The following is a 22,439-nucleotide window of genomic DNA, read 5'->3' as shown; positions in this document are numbered from 1 at the left end:
AATTTGCATTTAATTTACACTGTTAATCTGTTAAAGGCACACAGTTTTAAAAATCGATTAGTATATGTAAAGCATTTGCCAAGATTAATAAACACTAAAAAATTGTTGTTCATTTTTAGGTTATCATAACAAATGCATTAACCTAAAATTTACAGTAAATAATAACAAATCGACATTTACTGTAAATTCTTACAGTTCCTTTATTTAGTTTTCTCTTTGTAAGGTTTTGTGTTGCTAAAGTATTTAAAAATTTGTTTTTATTTTTTACTTTTTAAAGAAAAGGTGAAATAAACAGAATTAAAGAGCTAGTAAGCATGATTATTAAAATAATCGCTCGTATGATGTTTTCTGGTATTATTGCAAAGCTTTAAAACAAGTTTATAAGATTGGACACTGAAACATGCTAAAATAGTAGCTAAAAGATATGTATGTAAATGATTATGCATGCAGAAATTCTTGGAAATGCTACACCCTATTTTCATCTTAGAAAACACAGAACATGCAACCCAATCTTATGAGACACAAAGGAAAAGGAGTACACAGAAGTGGGGAAACCAAAACTTATTTAAGTTTTGAAAGAGGCCTGCATGTCTTGATTTAATTTTATTGTAATTATAAACCGTAGCTCTTTTTATCACTTGTGTGTAGGTGTTCATTTGTCATCAGGGTAAAGCCATAAGTCACAGCTCTACATTTGTGAATGTGATATTATGAAGCATATTTTATTCTGAAAAATGCTGAGACAAAGGCTTTTTTGTTGTTGAATTTGGAATGGATTTAAGTTTTAGCTTAAAGGATTTCAAATCCAGAGTGAAACAGGTCCAGTTTTTGTTTCATTGACAATTATCGGCCAATAACTCTTCTGGCAGAAACCCAGAAACCCTGTGGCCTACAGCCTCTAGGGCTCCGGCCTCTGACTTGTGGGAACTGATAAAACTAAGGAAGCTCACGAGTTGTCAATGCTGAGCAGAATTTCTTGCAAGACTGCAAACTAAAACATGAAGTGTCATATTTCATATTTCATTGCCAAGAGTGTGCAGAAAGGAAAACTGCTTCAATACGTATGTTGACATTTAAGCTATCTGATTTCAGGATGCCACAAACTTCCTGAGGAGCTTGCTTTTCCACTGAGTCAAGGTCAGTTTTAAAAGAAATTAAAGTAGCTTTAACTCAAAAGTACCATTGCTATGTTGTTTTGTCCAACAGGCATTTCAGCCACTTCCTGTGGAATGTTTCCTCTCTCTGGCACTGCTACGCTTTTGTTTATTTTTGGTATGATATTATTTTCTCAACTTAAATTAGTTTAAATACTTTACCAGCCCACCCAATGCTGTTATATATTGCACTATTAGTGTATGTGTGTCTGTCTGTCTGTCTGTCTATCCATCTATCTATATATCTGTCTATCTATCTATCTATCTATCTATCTATCTATCTATCTATCTATCTATCTGTTTATAAATAGTTTGGAAGTATTTAGATTAGTGCGGTCAAACGATTAATCGCAATTAATCGCATCCAAAATAAAAGTTGTTTTTATTTACATAATATATGTGTGTGTACTGTGTATATTTATTATGTATAAATACACACTCATGCATGTATATATTTTAGAAAAAAATGTTTTATGTCTATATTAAATATATTTATATATAATATAAATTATATAAATATAAATACATGCATGTAATTACATATTATATACAAAATAGTATGTGTGTGTTTACATATACATGATTAATATGCACAGTACACACACATATATTACACAAAAACTTTTATTATAGATGCGATTAATCGCGATTAATCGTTTAACGTGACTAATTTAGATGCATGTTAAATCTTATAAATATAAACATATGTCTTATAATTTATAAGATTTATAGCATGTTATAAATATAATATGTAAGCATGTTATGAAATACAATCCAGCTGTGTGAGACAAATGCCAGAATACAAAAGCAAAATGAAACGTCACTTGAATAAATCTTTGATATTAAGTGGCTGCACAGACAGTGAAGACATTTGTTCAAACAGGCGGTTTCTATCAAAAGTTCCTCTCTCTTCAAGATTTCCAGGTTAATCTGAGGTATAGTCATTTCAAATGTCCATAAGAACCAACAGAGTTCATTTCTGTCTAAGCCTAGAATAGCTTGTGTCTACTGTACTGTGTATCTTGAGGCTTCCAGTAAAGTTTGATGGTTCAGGGATTTTAATATAATAGTACTTGGCTGTAAAACAAAAAAGGAGGCAAATTTCCTGGTTTGGGATCTAAATGACCTGATTCTGTTTTTAGGGGAACATGCCTGAACTGAACCACAATAAATGTGCGTCAGAAAATTTGTATGTATTTATTTCTTTTATTCTTCCATCCTCTACCGATTACCAATTTAATTTGTTTAATTTAAGAGTGCTTTTCTGCATGACCCACTTAATTAGGACCTATGTAAATTTTTATTTTCTTCGAAATATTGTTAAAGTGTGTATCAATGCTTTTCTATTGAATTTTCTATTTCTATTTTTTTTTAATTAGACATTTGTAATGATGAAGCTGCTAATTAGTAAATGTAATTAAATAGCACACTTCAAATTAATATCAAGCACTTTTGTATGTTAGTCCAAATATCAAAATAATTGAAGGCTTACTTTTTTAAAGCACAACGAAAGATTATTAATACATGATGATTTAAAATGTGGGCTACTTTAAAATAAAACTTTGAAAACTTGAAACATTCTTTTTTTTACATCATCAAATTATGAAAGTTTACGTGTAACAAAAACAAAACAAAAAAACATTAAGGAAAGTATACTCTCTTTAAGTGGCCTTGTATTTCATTCATATTATTTCATTTGGAAGTAGGCTACAGTGTATTTGACTACAACCCGAATTCCGGAAAAGTTGGGACGTTTTTTAAATTTTAATAACATGAAAACTAAAGGAATTTCAAATCACATGAGCCAATATTTTATTCACAATAGAACATAGATAACGTAGCAAATGTTTAAACTGAGAAATTTTATACTTTTATCCACTTAATTAGCTCATTTAAAATTTAATGCCTGCTACAGGTCTCAAAAAAGTTGGCACGGGGGCAACAAATGGCTAAAAAAGCAAGCAGTTTTGAAAAGATTCAGCTGGGAGAACATCTAGTGATTAATTAAGTTAATTGATATCAGGTCTGTAACATGATTAGCTATAAAAGCTTTGTCTTAGAGAAGCAGAGTCTCTCAGAAGTAAAGATGGGCAGAGGCTCTCCAATCTGTGAAAGACTACGTAAAACAATTGTGGAAAACTTTAAAAACAATGTTCCTCAACGTCAAATTGCAAAGGCTTTGCAAATCTCATCATCTACAGTGCATAACATCATCAAAAGATTCAGAGAAACTGGAGAAATCTCTGTGCGTAAGGGACAAGGCCTGAGACCTTTATTGGATCCCCGTGGTCTTCGGGCTCTCAGACGACACTGCATCACTCATCGGCATGATTGTGTCAATGACATTACTAAATGGGCCCAGGAATACTTTCAGAAACCACTGTCGGTAAACACAATCCCCCGTGCCATCAGCAGATGCCAACTAAAGCTCTATCATGCAAAAAGGAAGCCATATGTGAACATGGTCCAGAAGCGCCGTCGTGTCCTGGGGGCCAAGGCTCATTTAAAATGGACTATTTCAAAGTGGAATAGTGTTTTATGGTCAGACGAGTCCAAATTTGACATTCTTGTTGGAAATCACGGACGCCGTGTCCTCCGGGCTAAAGAGGAGGGAGACCTTCCAGCATGTTATCAGCGTTCAGTTCAAAAGCCAGCATCTCTGATGGTATGGGGGTGCATAAGTGCATACGGTATGGGCAGCTTGCATGTTTTGGAAGGCTCTGTGAATGCTGAAAGGTATATAAAGGTTTTAGAGCAACATATGCTTCCCTCCAAACAACGTCTATTTCAGGGAAGGCCTTGTTTATTTCAGCAGGACAATGCAAAACCACATACTGCAGCTATAACAACAGCATGGCTTCGTCGTAGAAGAGTCCGGGTGCTAACCTGGCCTGCCTGCAGTCCAGATCTTTCACCTATAGAGAACATTTGGCGCATCATTAAACGAAAAATACGTCAAAGGCGACCACGAACTCTTCAGCAGCTGGAAATCTATATAAGGCAAGAATGGAACCAAATTCCAACAGCAAAACTCCAGCAACTCATAGCCTCAATGCCCAGATGTCTTCAAACTGTTTTGAAAAGAAAAGGAGATGCTACACCATGGTAAACATGCCCCGTCCCAACTATTTTGAGACCTGTAGCAGAAATCAAAATTGAAATGAGCTCATTTTGTGCATAAAATTGTAAACTTTCTCAGTTTAAACATTTGCTATGTTATCTATGTTCTATTGTGAATAAAATATTGGCTCATGTGATTTGAAAGTCTTTTAGTTTTCATTTTTTTAAAATTTAAAAAACGTCCCAACTTTTCCGGAATTCGGGTTGTATATGACTTGTCCATTTGACACGCATGCGTAAATTACCCGTTTCAAATAGCCTAGCCTAAGCAAAAGACGTTATTGATCCATTTACAAATCAATTTTGCTGCAGTATTAAGAGAATTTTGAGCGTCTAAGCACTTCTCGACTGTCATATACGAGAGATAAATCGACTGAGGAGAATGTAGAGTTTAGCACTCACAGAACATGCGCAACAGCTCCCCCTTCAGGTCTTTTAAACGCAGTGTGGGGACGAGTGATCTAGCTTCCGGTTGTTCTTAAAAGGCATTTTAATTTTTTCATATTTATTAAGCAAAGAGATAATTTCATGTCGTTAATGTAGTTTGACCATTAGTGCTGATATGCAGAGGCATATGTGAAACAAGAAACAATGGACCTTGACTGCTGCTTCGTGGCACAATCCATAATTCCTTTTATTATTTATTTATTTATTTATTTATTTAATAAATTATATTTTTATGAAGCATAATTGATTTAAATCTAGTTACCCATTACATCATATTTATTCCACTATTATTATTATTATTAATATTACTGTTGTTATTTTTATTACAGTTTGTGCTTATTCGTATAAAGCTTGTTATGGATAAAATGAAAAATATTATGTTTTTATTATTAATAATGACTGATCATATATAAATAGCAGATGAGTTTTAATTAGTGAATATCCTATGCAATAGTCTTTATTGCATTTTCTATTTTTCTTGTTTTTTTTTTTATTTTTAAGCCCTGCATGGCTCCATATCTCTAGACTGTGGGAAATAATTAAATTCTCAATGGTATTTGCAGTCAATATTGTAAAGATTGTATTTGTTTGTTGCCCTCCCCCTTGAACAATGAAAGCTAGGCTTCCTGCCAGTAATGTTATATTTAATATCAAATTGTTAAATAATATAAACAAGCTTTAAATAAATGACTAATATGATGATATTTTTCCTTGCAACTCTGACAACCACGAATCAACCATGTTTTCATGCAGTTCAGCTTTATGACGTCAGCAAGAGCAGGGGGAAAAATTTAATGTCACAGCCATTGTCTCGTGGAAATGATCACGTGCACACTCCCCCTGCTGGAGAACAAAAAAATATGAATTTCATATTGCTTATTATATAAATATTTTAATATCTATTTTACATTTTAAAACGGGTTCATCTAATTGTTTCAGGAAACGACATGCTGGCCAACAAGACTAGTGTTTACAGTTTGAAAATGCTTATTTACAGATGAAATCTGCAAATATATGACATATCAAACATTATATAGCTGCTATTGTATTATTTAAAATAAATAAATATATAGCACAAAATTATAAATATTACACGTCACACTATTAATGTAAAATCTTTAGGGGTTCACTCTTTGCTTGATACATTCAAAATGTGCAATTTCATTAAAAATCAACACGCATGCTCTGTACTGTGTAGATATAGATTTTGTCTTGAAATGCTGATTTCAAGGCTCCATATTGAAATTGTGTTGTATTTAATGATCGCAGTTCGTCACTGGATTAAATTAAACAGCCAGCATGTTTCCACAAGCAATATTATGTACAGTGCAAAACATATATTAAAGTTCTTTTGGCAAATGGAGTTAAGCCACACCTAGATCCTGCCCTATTTTCACAAAAAAGCACAAGCTTTTCTTCAGCTACATGTATGTGTGTGCCGGTGCTGTTAGTACCCGGCTGTGTAACTTGATAGGGGGCATCGAGAGGGATAAGGGAATGTTGAGTTGCAATGGAGCAGAGTACGATACAGGTAAACTGAATTACAACTTTAAATTGTTACTTTGTTGCAGCTCGAGGCGGTCACCGCGCGAGCTTAAAATTTGCTTCTTTGTTTTTGAAAATTAAAATCGTTGTTTGCTAATCGATGCCCCCTCGACACGTCGTAATATTTGAAGTTCGCTAAAATACCGAATTGATTTCTTCCCAATAAAGCCAACGCAGACTTGAAAATATTGTCTCGTATTTCGACGAGAAACTTTTATTTGTTTTAAAATGTATTTGAAATTTCCTCGACGCAATGTCGGTTTTGTGTAAAAAAAAAAAAAAAAATTGTTATATTAAGAACGCGTGCTTTTGATATTTCGAATTTTTCGTTAATGATTAATTTCTTTGTGTCGTGTTGACTACCTAGATTCTCCCTCTTGCCCCCACCCCCACATTTCACATTTGCCAAACAGATTTTGTTTTATTATCTATTAAAAACAATACGAATCCAGTCCTCGATTTTAAATGGGACGCTGTATTGTTTTTATTCACAATATGTCGACACATTTTTAGATACAGTCTCGCGCATATTAAGCATGAATTTAAAATGACGTGGTAATGAAACTTGTAGGAAGAGGTAAACTTGGTGGAGCTGCTGATTTTCTTTGAGACCAAGAAGTTTTTTCGTCATGATTAAGTTATTTGGTCCTCGTATGAGCCGTGATATTACATTTTAAAATATTGTGTTTAGCCAATATAACGTAATATCGGTTAGTTGTTCCGTTCATTTTAATATTAATATGATATTTGTCGTGTTGGCTAGAAATGCTAGGCTATAGCAGTGCATTTTTGAAATGATATGACACTTTTATGTATTAGGCAGTAGAAAGTTGCTTAAAATATGCTGTTGCACGTATTGAATGAATTCCAATATTATTAAGCCTCACAAAACACCCGGATTGAGGATGTTGTTTATCACTGTTGTTATTTAAATGATTATACATATAAAATATATACATTTTGTATCGTTCACAAGTCTTATATGAGCGTATTGTAATTTGCATACTAATAAATGTAAACGATTTTGGGCACACTAAAAGCTCCAAGGTCATATTGTTTATTATATATTTGCCTTTCTAAATCTTTCTCAAGCACTCCGTGTGTTTAGAATTGGGATGATAAATTCCTTGTGGTGTTTGTCGGAGTACATAAAGTAAAAAGTTGACAGTCACAGACGTGTATTGTGGTTTAACTGTAGACTAGTTCTCCTTTTTTACCAGTAGGCGCTCGACATGTGGACGCCGAATGTTGTGGCTTGTGATTGGTCGGTTTTTCGGTGGATATGTGGGTTACCGGTGGGGGTGGGGCGGGGGTGAGTGACCCATGACTGTGTATTAACGACCTGTGATTGACATATTAAGTTAAAGCACGGAGTATGTCACGTTCAGGCCGCTTATAAGAGACAGTAGCACACTGTAACAATGGAAACATATGATATGCAATGCTGTGCATGTCCAGATCATGTCCCTTTCCAAAATACATACATTACGGATAAATTAAATTGTGCATGTCACATTTTTTATAACCTATTTATTAATAATTTAATATATTAATTTCAAACAAATAACAATGAAAACAAAGATCTTGTATAGATTTAAGTTCTTATAGTGCTGTGTTCGTTATTTGTCATCATACTCTGTTTTTGCAATGGAAAAAGCCTTTGGTGCTTATATAAAAAAAAAATAAAAAAAAAAATAAATTCAAATTTTATAGTTTAAGTTAAAATATAAGTAACTAATTATATTTAATATTATAATTTATAATATATTATCCATACACTGCGCTCACAATATATATATTATCCAATGAATTGAATTTGATACGGATTAGTGAATTCTCATGAGCCTTTGTATTATTTGTAGTTTTAAGTATAATTTACGCATTTATTTTTGAGATATTTAAATGTAATGTAAAAGTTAAAGAATGTCTTTAAACCAAACCACAGTATTATACATTCATGCTTTAAAAAAAAAAAAAAGTAATTTGTATTAACTGAATTATCTATTGTATGTTTAAGATAAATGAATCAGTCTTCATATGCATCTTGAAATATTTAATGTGTTTGTTTGTGTTATTCAGTGCAGCCTTCAGTGAGTTACATTTATTGTCCATTTTAGAAGCAAACCACATTTTGGCACCGTCGTTATAGAATTTTTATGTTTTACTTTCCATAAAAAAAGTCTTTATGCGTTTTTCCTCTGGTATCAGGCAATTCCTAAGTAGATTAATACAATGGAATGTGTTTTCAACCATGGAAACCAACAAAGACCAAGCAGTTCTGAGTAGGTTATGTGAATGATTAGTTCCTGTGTAATTTGCTCCTACTGTATATTATGTTTTGGGAATTTTACCTTTTTTGCCTCAGATTACACTGATAAAAGTCACAGTATTCTTCATACTTCACAGCTGGTTTGAGAAGACTGCAATGCTTACTTCTCAGACCGATAATTTGAATCATGTGAAGGGTGTTTGCATGTGTGTATTTGAGCTTCATAGTTTGTATGCATAAGTTTTTTTTCCAGAGCTCTGACTGTTATGATGTGTTTGTGTAATGACAGCATTAATATTTGCTTAAAATACCTACACAAGATTAAATTCTAAATGTTAACTATATGAATTGATAAGTTGTTGTTGTTTTACCATAGACTGTTTTTAATGCTTGTGAACTTGTGCAACCTATAATTTTTGCGCTCTGACTCATTATTGTTGAAGGTATTCTTATCAAATATGTCATTTTCTCACACAGCTGCAAAAAGCCATATGTGGGTGACTGTATTCTGTTGTTCTCATATGTGTGCAGGTTATTTTCTAATCTATTTGCTCTTGTCTTAAACAGTGGTTAGGTGCTCCCAGCTGCCTTCGAGGGACCTTTGCCTTTTATAAGTCGGTGGGTTGCAAGCAAGCGTCTGGGGGTCCAACGCAGGTTTGGAAGCTTGGGGAGTTCTACTTCATGCGCTGTGGCCCCCAGGATCCAGTGTGTATAGCAGAGGTTACATTGCTGTGGGAAGATCAGACGCAACGGCACCTACTGGCCAGTTCTAGACTTTACTTCTTACCTGAGGACACCCCGAAGGGCAGAGCAGTAGAGCACGGAGAGGTGAGAGATGGGAAAAGTTACATAAATAACGTTTGGCTGAAGGAAAAGAGTGCAAAGATCCATTTAACAGCACTAGATTACTGTATGTTATCATCCTGAATGTAGATATAAAAAAATATATATATATACATATATATATGAAAACCTACTACATGAAACTTTCGGAGTTTCAAAAAATCTCAAAGAACCTACAGTAGCGTTAAAGTTTTAATAATTTTGAATAGAAATATAAATATAAACTTCTTCCTGTGGTGGCAAAGCTGATTATTCGACAGCCCGCTTCAGTCTTCAGTGTCACATGATCCTTAAAAAAAATTCCTTCTAATATGCTGATTTGGTGCTCAAAAAAACTTTTTTTTTTTCTGCTTAATATTTTTGGGAAAAATGTGAGATATGCACACATTACATTGATCAAAAATTGACAATTGACAAAAGATTTGCATTTGAAATGCATTCTGTCATTTTAAACTTTCTGTTCATCAAAGTTTCCTGAAAAAAACTCATGGTTTGTACAAAAATATTAAAGGTGCCATAGAATGCAAAAATCACTTTCATAAGGAATTTGAACACAGTTGTGTGGCCACAGTGTGTGAAAACAATCAGCCTATAATGGTAAAAAATCCACTTACTCATTGTTTTATAATTCCAAAAAAATCATAAACCGTCTCTCCACACGAGCAGTTCCAGACTATGATGACATAGTCAGTGAAAGTCTCGCCCAGTTGTGACGCTCTTTGCCCTATTAGCATATACACAGCCCTGAGTGAGAAGCAGGGGGACAGGGTTTCATATTTTATTGAGGCACCCCTGGGCGCCGCCATTGGCTAGCGGACCCCCACTTGCTGTTAGCATTCCATTGACTCCCATTCATTTTGGCGTCACTTTGACAGTGAATAACTTTACATCTGAGGCGTTTAAAGACTCCCATTTGTCCATTCATTATTTCTAAAGAAACTCGAAAATGTATAAAAGGCCCCATTACCTTGTATATTACGTTGTGGCCCCATAGAAGCAGTTTTTGTAAAAATAGGCTAACGATTGTGTCCTAACCTGCGACTCTCTGTCGCACAGTAGAGAAATTACCTTATGTACAGGAGGAGAAGCTCGCAGACAATCTTTTACTGTCTATGAGGCAATCGGGGGGATGTGGAGGCATAACGTCAAGGCAGAAGCCCATAGAGAGTCCATAAAAGCAACGGTCTGCAAGATTCGGTGGGTGATTCAGATTTCCCTTTACACAGCGATTAGAAGACTTGGTTTCGACAGGTTGCTCACGTGAATTCTACGTCATCAAGCTCAGTTTGAGTCTGCGCAGTACGCTCGACCCCCAGGAAGTGCGTGCTTCTAATTGACTTCACTTGTCTCCGTTGAATCCAATTGGGTGGCTGTGTCCATTTCTTTTACTGTCTATGGTGAGAAGCTGCGGTCCGTCATTACTGTTCTCTTGTAGCTGCTGGAGATACGTCAGCGCCAAAGAGCCATTAAAAAAAGTGTTGTGTGTTGGGATGCACCAATGAACATAGGAGTCTCCATAGACCGCTGAAGACACAATGGTAAAATTTCATTTTTGAAGGAAATGTCACGGGAAAAAAAGGGGGAAAAGAAGTCCTATACATTGTGCTAGCATTTTACAATGGACTGCCTCACAAACGAGGGTCAGTTCAGCGCTGGAGTTATGCAAAGATAGAGGGATCGATACCAACACTTTGTGCTCAAATGTCCAGACTCCAGACACAGTATGCATCACGCATCATATTTTGTTGTCCAAAAGAGATTCTTGGCTCTCTGTAAGGCTAATGTTGCTAAAGCTACCAATGTCAATGCCTGATTTCACTAATGCTGCCTTCACGTGCTACCAAAATGATCGTGAATAGGAATGTGGTAGTTAAAAATTGCCTTTTGAAGCAATGTGTGAGGTCAGTAACACAGTCACCGTAACACCGGTATGCCGCGAGAATGAGCTCTTGAAGCTCCGCACTCTTCTGAGAAAGGGAGAAGGGTTGCCAGGTCGCAACAAAACCCTTCCACGGACATGAATAGCAACCCGCGGCAACAGCGGGAAAACCACAGACTTGGCAACACTGGAAGGGAGGTGAGAGCACCAGCTCATTTTCATTTAAAGGGGACATACACATAAACAGTGGGTTTTGACTCATACCCTAAAACTTTGCAAACACACTCTTGAGAATCATAGAACAATTAAAAATATTGTATCAATGCATTCTATGGCAGCTTTAAGCAGCAAAAACTGTTTTCAACATTGATGTTGTTATAAGAGTTGATATTGTTATAATGGTTATTACAAAAGGTTATTTTCTTGCCAAAAACTACAATAACAGTAAACAACAAAGCTCTTTAAGGAAAAACTTTGGCCTGTAAAAGTTATTTTTGGTATATTAAAATATAAATTTATTAAATTCTAAATAATGCAAAATACATACAGCAATTATTGTATTTATCTGCACTATATTAAAATGTCTTTCTGCATTGCAAATATAATTTTATTTCATATGGTAAAAGCAGCTTTCATGTGGCCAAGCTTTAGGGCCCTATCATACCCTCGGCACAATGCGATGCAAGGCGCATTGCAAGTGTGTTTGCTAGTTTCAGTCCAGCGCCGTTCGCATTTTCCCGTCCAGCGTCACGTCGTTTAATTAGCAAATGCATTCACTCCCATGGGCGTGCTGGTCTAAAAAAGAGGTGTGTTCAGGCGCATTGCTGGCACATTGCTATTTTAAGGAGCTGAAAATAGACTATGTCAATGGTGCAATATTTTTTTGTTATTTAAAGAGTGCGTTGGTAGAAAATGCGCCTCTGGGCGGGTCCACAGTGCGCGTTGAGATTGCTACTCCAATCACAAATAAAGTGAAATCTTGTAAGATGTTGAGGGTGCTTGAATTATTAATGAACATAAACTAGAGCATTTATAGTTTGTTAGGTAATTCAGCTATATATGCTGACCAAAAGTGTCAAGACTTCTTTCAGGTACTTTTATTTGAAAATGAAAGATACTCCTTGCTCATTCTTTTGCTGAATGAAGTAGCCATGCCTGAATTAGAAAGCATTTTGAACAGACAACATATGCTATAAGAACATAAATAAGTAAAGAGATGCTTTTCTCAGTTTCCATCGTAAACAGTTAAATGTGAGAATGTTGCAAAGATAAGCATCTAAATGTCAACCGGCCTTTTACACACACCCCCCCCCCCCCCCCCTTTTTTTTTTTTTTTTTAAAGCAGTTTGGATTGGTTTGTTTTTGCCTGAGGTGATGAGTGTCCTATTGTTAACTAGTATAACATAGGAAAAAGGGAGAGGCTTCTCATTAACTGAAGGTGTTAAAATATTTCAGGCCATTAAGCAAAACCAGGTCCTGCCTGTAAGCTCATTGAATGTATAAAGATGTGTAGTATTGAGTTATTGATGTTTGCTTGGTGTTTATATGCGTTTCTGCATGCAGGATGAAGTCCTCGCTGTATCAAAAAAGATTGTGGTCAGAGTGGAGGATCTGGTGAAGTGGACTTGTCAGGAACCGCCACAGTGGAAGCACAGCAGTCAAAACATTCATGGGTCTCAGAAGTCTGATGGGTCACAAGATGCTAGTTATCCACAGGAAGGAAAGACGAAGAATGAGGGTGAGTAACAGATAAAAAATCCTGAAGTGTGTGTGTCAGTATGAAAGGTGGGGGAGAAACTATTCTAAAATGTATTAATTTTGCTCATGAATATTAATAATGTGGTGTCTTGTAATTTATGTAATTAATATTCAACAGGCATGTGTCTAGCCTTATTTGATAACAGGGAGATAAAACCAGACTTATTTTATTTTAAAATGAGCAACAAAAAAATGAATAAACACGCAAAGTTGCTCTCATCAATTAAAAAATAAATTAATTAATTAAATTAAAATAAACTATATGTCATATAATTAAATAATTAAACTATAGCATCTAGTAACAGGGTTGGCAAAAATACCAAAATATTAGGTAGAAATATATATATATATATATATATATATAATCAAACGTCAGCGCATGATTTAACATTTAAGGTGGTTCAGCTTACATAGAAACATTTTTTTGAGATTGTAGATGATATTGATATCGGCCATATTTTCATAGTATTTCAGTATACAGCAATATAACTATGTAATAAACATTAATTTGCCTTAGAACACGACAGCTGATCTGATGGTGATGGTGCTGATCATTGTTTTAAAGTAAATAAGTTGTTTCTAAATCTGTGGACTGACACTTTTGTTTTGTGTTCTCTTACAGATGAAGTATTACACCAGAAGGTTAAGGTTCTCAGTTACCCCCAGTACTGCCGCTTTCGTTCCCTTCAAAGACGTGTCCCAGATCAGGCTAGCTCCCCTAGTCTTCAGGACCCACACCTGCTGGCTCTGGGGGGGATAAAAGTGGACCTCGACACCACAAGAGTCCTCTACTGCCGGGATACTTTCAACCACCCTACTCTAGAAAGCAATGCCAGCATTCTGACACAGCTTGGTGAGTGCTATAATCTTGATAGATTGTGACCTTAAACTTTGTTGTTACATGGTAGGCTAATGCAGTTGTCAGTACAGGGGTCAAAATTTACGAGTGCTAGTTTGAACGGCTACATGGTACAAGTAAATGTTGATAGAAGACCTTTATGTCGTAATGTCAAAGTTTTGACAAATTGACAAATACTTAGGCTACATGCCATTTATTTGAATTCATTCATATTAATTTTCAACTTAAATTGAGTGTGTTCAATAGTGCATTCGTGTTTTACCTAGTTATTGTCATTGAAAAAAGTGCTTGAGTCATTGTGAAATTTTGCTATTGTGACAACTCCAAAATATTGGGCTCCAAAAATTTGAACTCAACTAAATGCTCAAATGGTTGCTTTATTGGTTGCATTCATTGTACTTTAACAATGTCCACACTAGGGCTGAGTGATTTTTCAGTTTTATATCGATTAATTTGAATTTAATGTTTTTTCATGATACATTTTTTTTAGAAATTGATGAATCGCGATTTCGAATAGAAATATTACTAAACGTTGGAATTAGACACTTTGATAATATTCCAATGATAACCGTAAAGAGAAGAGAACCATCTGACCGCATTTCGGGGCGTGATTGTGACGCGCTCATATCGCTAGGTGCCGTTCACAAAGAATGCACTTTTGTGTTCACAAAGATGCTACGTGGGTAGTGGAATACGAAAAACAGGCAAAGAAGATGGGAGTGGACTTCTTTTAACTTGAGCACTGCGTTTTTGGAATGCTATTTCATGCATGAGACGCTGCAAGAGGTGCGAGTGCAACAGTCATACACGTCCATGTTTACATTGGAAAAAAATCAGTGGAAAAGCAGCGCAAGCTAATAAAAAAAACCTGTATCTACTGCTGTATGTCTAATATTTTATGTTTGCATCATGGTGACAGGCTGAAAGCTGCTGTTTTTACAGAACGTTTATAGTTCATAATAGTCTCCTGATGTTATACCTTCAATCTTTCTGAAGCATTTTCCTCATATTATTTCTTAACATATAATATGTATAAGACAAGTTTGTATGAGATGTAGTTGTAGTTCATGTTTCTTTTCTGTGTGCTTTGTTTAACATTTACATCATGCTGACAACTTCATGTGTGGTGCACTTGGAATAGAATTTTCTTTAACTAGTGGGTTAATAAAGAACAAGTTACTTGAATCATCTTGAAATTACTTTTTCAAGTTGACCAGTTAAAAAATCGAGAATCGGTCATATCGCCCAGCCCTAATCCACACTACATAAAAGAAAATGGGATTTTCACTGTTTGTAAAATGAATTTACAAATGTCATGCAAGTGGAAAGCTGTTGCCCTAAGGATGCTTTACGTTTCTGTCCCAGGATGCTCCTCTCTCAGTCTGAAGGGGCGACCTCGTAAAAGAAAGGGCAGTGGTGGCAAAGGTGCTGATCATCAAAACCATAACCATTTATCGGAGTCATGGATGGAAAGGATGAAGGTATGCTGTGGAATTTAGCAACACAATTTGATCCACAGACATCTATATGGAATACAGTTCTGATGGCTAAACAGGATGTTTTAAGATTTTGAGCAAATGGTAAAGTATACTGTGACGTCACTGTGTGCTTCCTGTTTTGTTTTAACTTTGATGTCTTGACTTCCTTTCACACCATCTTTGTTTTTGTATCTTTACTGTCAATTTATTCAGCCATAATCTCGTTCATGTCCCAGTTTGCTATAAACATAATTTAGTTAAAATGCTTAATTACTAATTATTTGTTATATATTATATTATATTAAAATTCTATTATATGAAAGATTCTGATCTGGTTTAAAAAACATTATTAATCACAAAAATCATTATTACAAAATTTGATTTGAAGCAAAAATAGAAAAAACAAAAGGTACAAGGCTGAGTAGTTCCAATAAGACATCAACATTTATGTAATCAAATTTGTGTTTTGAAATGTATAAATACCAGCATTTACCATTAAAATACCTTTTTTTTCATGCTTTACCTACAATATTCACTATTAACTTATGTAACATTGATTAGCTAGTCAGCCTGCAATCCTTCAAAACAACGCTGATTAGTGGGTATTCTAATTCATTTTAAAAGTTAAAAGTATATACCATAGCTTAACAACTTCAAGTTTATGAAGGGGTCTATCTTGGAAAGATTTATGAATTGTCTATAAAAGTTTTAATTGGGATTTTAACTTAATTTACTGCAATTTTTTGATTGTTTTATATACTACAAACAATTATTTAAATTTTCTGCACAGAATAAGGTAGAAAGTAAACGTTATGGTTTATGTACTTTAATATCTCAATTAGCACTGCATCATTCATAAATATTATTTATTCAGATTAGCTGCAGATTTAGCATGGCACGTCTTTAAACACGAGATCACTTCTCTTTCAGTGCTCTCATTTTCATAAAATAAAATGCTATAGTATTTAACTTTTCCTCTCCATCGGCGAATGCTGATTCTGAAAGAAAAGGCCAATGTCTGTTTGCTTTAGCAACAGACACCACTTTCATGCATCTTATTATCAGATAAACCTTGCACTTTTTTTCAAGGTTGATGTTAATGCTGTGGTAGTTTTAACAGTTTCCTTCATACATTCGGTTCAACAACATTGTTAAAACACATGTATCATTCAATGGAACTGTGTGTATGGTTTAGACACTTATATTTCTGTTTAGCAGTTACTGAAAGAAAGATCTTCTAATGTATTCTAACTGATTCCTGTAGGAGAATGTGATGGGCAGTGTGGAGATGCATTGGGATGGGAACTGGCTCCCACATCCAGAGGAGCAGCTCTTCCTGGATCAGCTGTATTTCTTTATGGAGCGCAGGGGTTCCCCTATAAGCAAAGTTCCTAACCTGGGTTTCAAAAAGAGTATGTATGACTGATGTTATATGTAGAATTTAGCACCAGTCACTTAGTAAAATCACTTCTAGGGCTGCATGATAAATCGCATGCGATATTTAATGCTCATTTTTTCAGTAAAGCCGGTTCTGTAATCAGTGGTAAATCTCCATCACGTGCGCAATTTCACATGGAGCAGCATCCTATTCACTTCTATGTATTTTTTGCTAACTTAACTCAGTAATTTAACCAAGCTGTCTTTCATTTGTCCACAGTTGACCTCTTCCTCATGTATTCAGTTGTAAAAAGGCTGGGGGGCTATGAGAGGGTATGTTTACCATGTTGTTTCATTACTTGGCTCTGCTGAGTAAGCTGTAATCCATCATAAGGGAATGAAAGTGATAGCGGGGATTTCAGTAGTGTAAGTGAGAGTAATTGTCCTCCCCATCACCTGCAGGTGACATCACATCGTTTGTGGAAGACTGTGTACAATGAGTTGGGTGGAAGCCCAGGCAGCACCAGCGCTGCCACCTGCACCAGGAGGCATTATGAAAGGTGAGTGTGAGGCTCTGATTACAGCAACAGTTCTTTCCTGCTGTATCAAAGGGCTTCACTCATCTAACTGATTTCTTATTTTCTCTGTTGTTCAATTCCAGGCTGATGCTCCCTTATGAACTGCATGTAAGTGGAGAAAACACAGAACTTGGCAAGCCTACAGCTACATTTGTCACACCCACTACCATCAAAAAGACTGTGCGGGGCAGAGGGGTGTCAAACAGTCCAAAAAAGAATGCAGTTACCAACGAGGTGAGGATTTTACTTATCTGTAGCACAAGAAAAGAGAAATGCTGATGCTTTTGGTTTGTTGCATGCAAGTACTCTGAATAAAATGGTTAAAAACCATAAAGCCACACAGGAAGAGCATCTTGACTGACATGTGATGTGACGAATCACAGTTTGCTTTGTTCATGTGCTTTTTATCTGATATACGTTTTGTCACACTGCTGTATAAAAAAATCATTTAAATATTTGTGCAGCGAGGTTTGATGTCAGGACTGATAAAAGACTGATAGCTGTGTGTACTTGCTCTCAGATTTTGCGTAATACCAACTTATCATAAAAGATTATACTAGATCAGGAAAGCATTGTCTTTTTTTGTATGTGTGTGTATTATGCGTCAGAAGAATGAAAATTAATTTTCATTTTGTGCTACTTTTTGAGGCCTCATCACCAGATGGGGCTGTTGTTGTACGAAAGAGAGGAAGACCACCTGGAAAACGCAATGCCAAGGTTCTGTCCAAAGGCAGAGTTGGAAGACCGCCCTTGTACCCCAAAACTCCCTTAGAGAACCCAGCAAGACCCCATCAAGAGATTGTCCAGCCACTGACTATTTTTCAAGAACTGAAGCTCACCAACCATCCTCACGGCCAAGGTCTGTCAATTGTATCTTCTACTCCGGTGCCCCACCAACCCGTGCTGGGGCGAGAAGTGAAGATAGAGACTGTAGAACCTCAAGCTCCTTCCTTTCTCTCAGTGCCTTGCAAATTACTGGCAGGTGGTTCCCTAGAAGGATTCAGTCCTATTAAAGGACTGTGTCCTTTGGACCTCTTTCGAGCCCGTCTGGGTCTTAATGGAGCGAGTACTCCTCAAGATTCTTCCACGCCCCACCAGACAATTATAGCGCATCAGCCCAAAGTCAGTATGCCTGAGACTCCTGAGAGTCCCCAACACCAGTGTTCAGGGTGTAGCTCGGATGCCTCATCCCAGAACCGAGGACTTGCCTTGAATAGCGCTCCCCAACCCCCTCTTAGGATCCTCCCGCTGGACATCGGCTGTAGTCTACAGCTGCGTCAACTGATGCGTACCCGTCTGGGCTCGACTCACATGAACACCTTCACCAAACGACTTTCTGAAGTTCTGGCTCAGGATCTCAGCAAGACCTCCCAACCCAATGGAAGTATTCCTCAAGACCAGTCCCTCCCGCTAAACCTGAGCAAGCGAGCCATTACCAAGAGGTCTTCTGGAGACGTGGAGCTCACAGAACTGAGTCGCGATGACCATGTAATAACCAAAAGGCCGAAGATGGAAGCTGAGGATCTTGGAGTATCTCTGAAGTGGAATGGCACGTCCCTTCTGCTGCCTTTGAACCAAGATGAGCCAGCTGATCTTAGCTCTCCCAGCAGGGCAAGAGCTTTAATTCAGGACAAGACCAGTGTGGCTTTGACTCTACCTGAGGCCACATGTTTCACCTTAGTGCCAAAATTAGATGTCCCCCCTGAAAAGCCATCCAGTATTGGTGCTTCCCCGGACAGTCTAGCTTGTATTTATCACCTGAAACAAGGGGAAGACAAGAGTAGCGTATTTGCAGTGACCGTTAAGAAAGAACCAGAGCGTGCAACTCTGGATCCAGATCTAGAACCTCAACCAAACAGTGACCTCTACTCACAGTGTGTACCTACTGATGACGTCAAAGAGTCAGACACCATTTCCTCTCTCAAAGTACTCTCTAGTTCCCTTCTTTCAAAGCCATCAAGCTGTTAGCATGCAGATATGGGAGCATTACAAACGCTTGTCTACTTCATCACTGCTTTCTACTCTGCCTTCCCCATGGACACGTTTGTGTTGTGTATGATCAAAGAGACAGGTCTGCAGATGCATTGCTATCTGCCAAGTACCTGCTTTTAAAACACTACTAAACTTTGAACTGATGCAGGTGGCCATTGTTCTACCAAAGATAAGGTGCCTTGAACTTGATTAGTCTATATTTTAGTACTTTTAAGTTGAAACATATGCTGTAGCTAGCATATGGGAAACATATGGGGCATCGAATGTCCAGCCAATAAAGGACACATGACTCGTGGAGCATTTAATTTCTTTTTTTGAAAAATACAGGTATTTAAGAAAAACAAGGACATGGAATCTGGGTTTGATTACTGTTGGATCCAGATATCAAACACGTATTGTGACATCATTGCAGAAGAATTGGTCAGCTACTGTATTTTCTTTCTTAGACATAAATGCTTTGTTTATAAATGGTAATTTGTTTTTATTTTATGATGAAAGCAGTGTCATTTTGTGGGTGTAGGTCATATTCTTGTATTATTTATCTATTTTACTCCTTTATCTCGGTCTTCACTGTTTTTAGGCTGTGTGATTTTCCTTCTCTTTGTGTGTATTTGTTGAACTTTGCTATTTAAGAAAAGGCCACCGTATGACCTCTCTGCTGGATTTGATCATATTTTCCATAGCTACTCGTTTTAAAACAATGTACTGTATTGTGCAAATAGTATGCATATTGTGGGTCTCAATGCAAATGTCCTTTTTTATGCATTTTAAAAGTGCATTTTCTTAACATGTAGTCATATATTGTAGGTAGTTACTAAATGTGACACCATTTATAGACATCATTAATATGTGTTTACAAAGAAACTGATAAAGAGCCGCCTGTCTGAGAAAATGGATAACTTAATTTGCTTTTCACTCCACCTTTTAGACTGACCTCTCTTAATGCAATGTATTTCACAGGTTTACAGATGACAAATTATATTTTCATAATTTACACTCAGTTTGCTATAATGTACCGTAATTAATTGCTTGTGTAAAACATATGTATGATCATTCTTTATTAATCTGTTGGTCGTATTTTTCTTTCATTTAATTTCTGTACTTGAAAGGCAGCCAATCAGAACGCTAATCCCTATTTAATGTTAATGTATAAACTTGTTATACCACCAGGTTACAAAAAATATTATTTTTCCTTATTTTGCATGCTTATGCTAATGGGACATGGACTCTGTGACAGATCGTCATTGCAGACATGTTTAAACACTGAATATTTATAATAAAAATATATATACTGACGTTGTTATATTTTGCTGAAATAAATGCAAAAATTAAAATACCTGAAATATTCTTAAACTTTAAAGAGATTAGATCATTTATGATTTTATAGGTATAATAGCGGTAACGCTTTAGTTTAGGCACCAGTCCTCACAGTCAACTAGTTGCTTATTAGCATGCATATTATTAGTATATTGATTGTTTATTAGTGCATATAAAGCACATATTCATGCCTTATTCTGCATTTTAGATGCCTTAATCCTACCCCAAATATAAACTTGACAACTAATTTACTTAATATTAATAAGCAGAAAATTAGGAGTTTGAGACAAAAGTTGTAGTTGATAGTGAGAATTGGTCCTCAAACTAAAGTCTGACGACAAAAGCTACTGTAAAGTCATAAATTGTTATCTTTAGTGTTTGAAGCTTTGCCATGTTTTTAATTATTTTTTTGATGACCGTGGGCTCCAATGTCAAATTATAGTAACTAACTGCAGTAACTGTAGCCGCCATGATCATTTTTGTAAGGGGAGGAATCTCTGCTGTGTTGGCTGATACCGTTGCAGCATTATGTGGCCACCAGGGGGCGATATCATCTTATGTTTACAAGGCCATTCAACAACCTCTCACTAACTTCCAAACTGGCTTCAGCATTCTACATTTCTAACCAACCTTTACTACAAAGATGTTAATATTGATTCTTAGTCCAAACTAGTCAAAACTGACTGTCAATCCAAGCAAAGTAGAGAAGATGCGATATTGCTCCACAATCTCTCAATGCTTGAACCGGTTGGGTCAGCAGTTTGCAGTAAATGCTTCAGCCATGACAAAACATTAAACAAAGTCTTTCATGAAAGGATTTTTGTTATATGACTGAATAAATCAGACAGTTCCTCTCCTTTTTTTTTTTTTGACATAACTCTCGGGTCTTTCCGCTGGTCAGATTCTTTGTTTTAACTTAAAAGGCTCTCCATGGGTCTCACTTTCATATGTCTGGTATGTGGATTGTATTTTCACAGAGCTGCTGTGATTCTTTAACCCTTTCGAATCATCTTTCATCTTACTAACTCTCTTCAGATATCTGAAATCTGAACTTAACAGTGAACATTTCACAAAGACTTGAGGCTAGTGTTATAAATTTCCTCTAATACTCATTTGCATTGCATTGGATGTTTGTATTACTAACATTAATTATTTTGATGTTGCATTTTACAATATTCATCATAATTTTCTAGCCATCTGTTTTACCCCTTGTTAAGGAGTGTGTGTGTGTGTGTGTGTGTGCTTGCTTGTGTGGAGCATAAATAAGTAAAGTGTTGTGGTGGTGACTGGAGACCACTGTCAGCATTAATCAGATTTCCTGGAACCATGACCAGGACTGGAGTGGGACTCATTTTCAGGCCTGGAGTTTTATGCCTTAGACCGGCCCACTTGGTTAGTTACATTTTTTTGTACTGGCCTTTTCAGTGCCGCCTTTGCGCTTTCTGTTATAAATCTATTATTTTTTGCTTGAATATCTCCAATGATTTCTTTTTTCTTTTTTGCGAGGTGCCGCTGTCAGGGGAGTCAAAAGATAATTACAGCATCATTGCCAATTACCGTCAGAAATGGAAAATAAGGAACAATTGTGATTCCTTATCATATTCTTTAGGAAAACAGTTTTTATTCTTGTAGAAATTAAGTGTTTATTCTTTCAGAGAATAAGGCACGTTCCAAATATTTGTAGTGTACCATAATGTAGGCCTAAGTCTGCCTGCAGTTAAAAAGTTCTCAGAAATAAAAACAATTGTTTTGCTTAATCTATTTATGTACAATTCAAAAAAATGTTTAATGTGATACAAAAAATGGCATCAGCCTGAGTAAAT

The 22,439-nt window shown here is 36.0% G+C and overlaps 1 protein-coding gene across 1 annotated transcript; it reads left to right on the top strand.

Annotated features, from left to right (window-relative positions):
• Positions 1-6,096: 6,096 nt before the first annotated feature.
• zgc:77151 (uncharacterized protein LOC337153 homolog) lies at positions 6,097-20,594 on the top strand. Its single transcript, XM_059526695.1, has 10 exons — positions 6,097-6,252; positions 9,103-9,363; positions 12,821-12,995; positions 13,638-13,868; positions 15,240-15,355; positions 16,617-16,764; positions 17,010-17,062; positions 17,192-17,289; positions 17,391-17,541; positions 17,956-20,594. Exons 1-10 carry the CDS (start codon positions 6,232-6,234, stop codon positions 19,273-19,275), a joined length of 2,574 nt encoding a protein of 857 aa, XP_059382678.1. The 5' UTR covers positions 6,097-6,231; the 3' UTR covers positions 19,276-20,594.
• The last annotated feature ends 1,845 nt before the right edge of the window (positions 20,595-22,439 follow it).

Source organism: Carassius carassius, chromosome 36 (genome assembly GCF_963082965.1).
Source record: "Carassius carassius chromosome 36, fCarCar2.1, whole genome shotgun sequence".
NCBI classification, from domain to species: Eukaryota; Metazoa; Chordata; class Actinopteri; order Cypriniformes; family Cyprinidae; genus Carassius; species Carassius carassius.
Note: the sequence above shows the minus strand (reverse complement) of the source record. Positions and strands in the feature narration are given on the sequence as shown.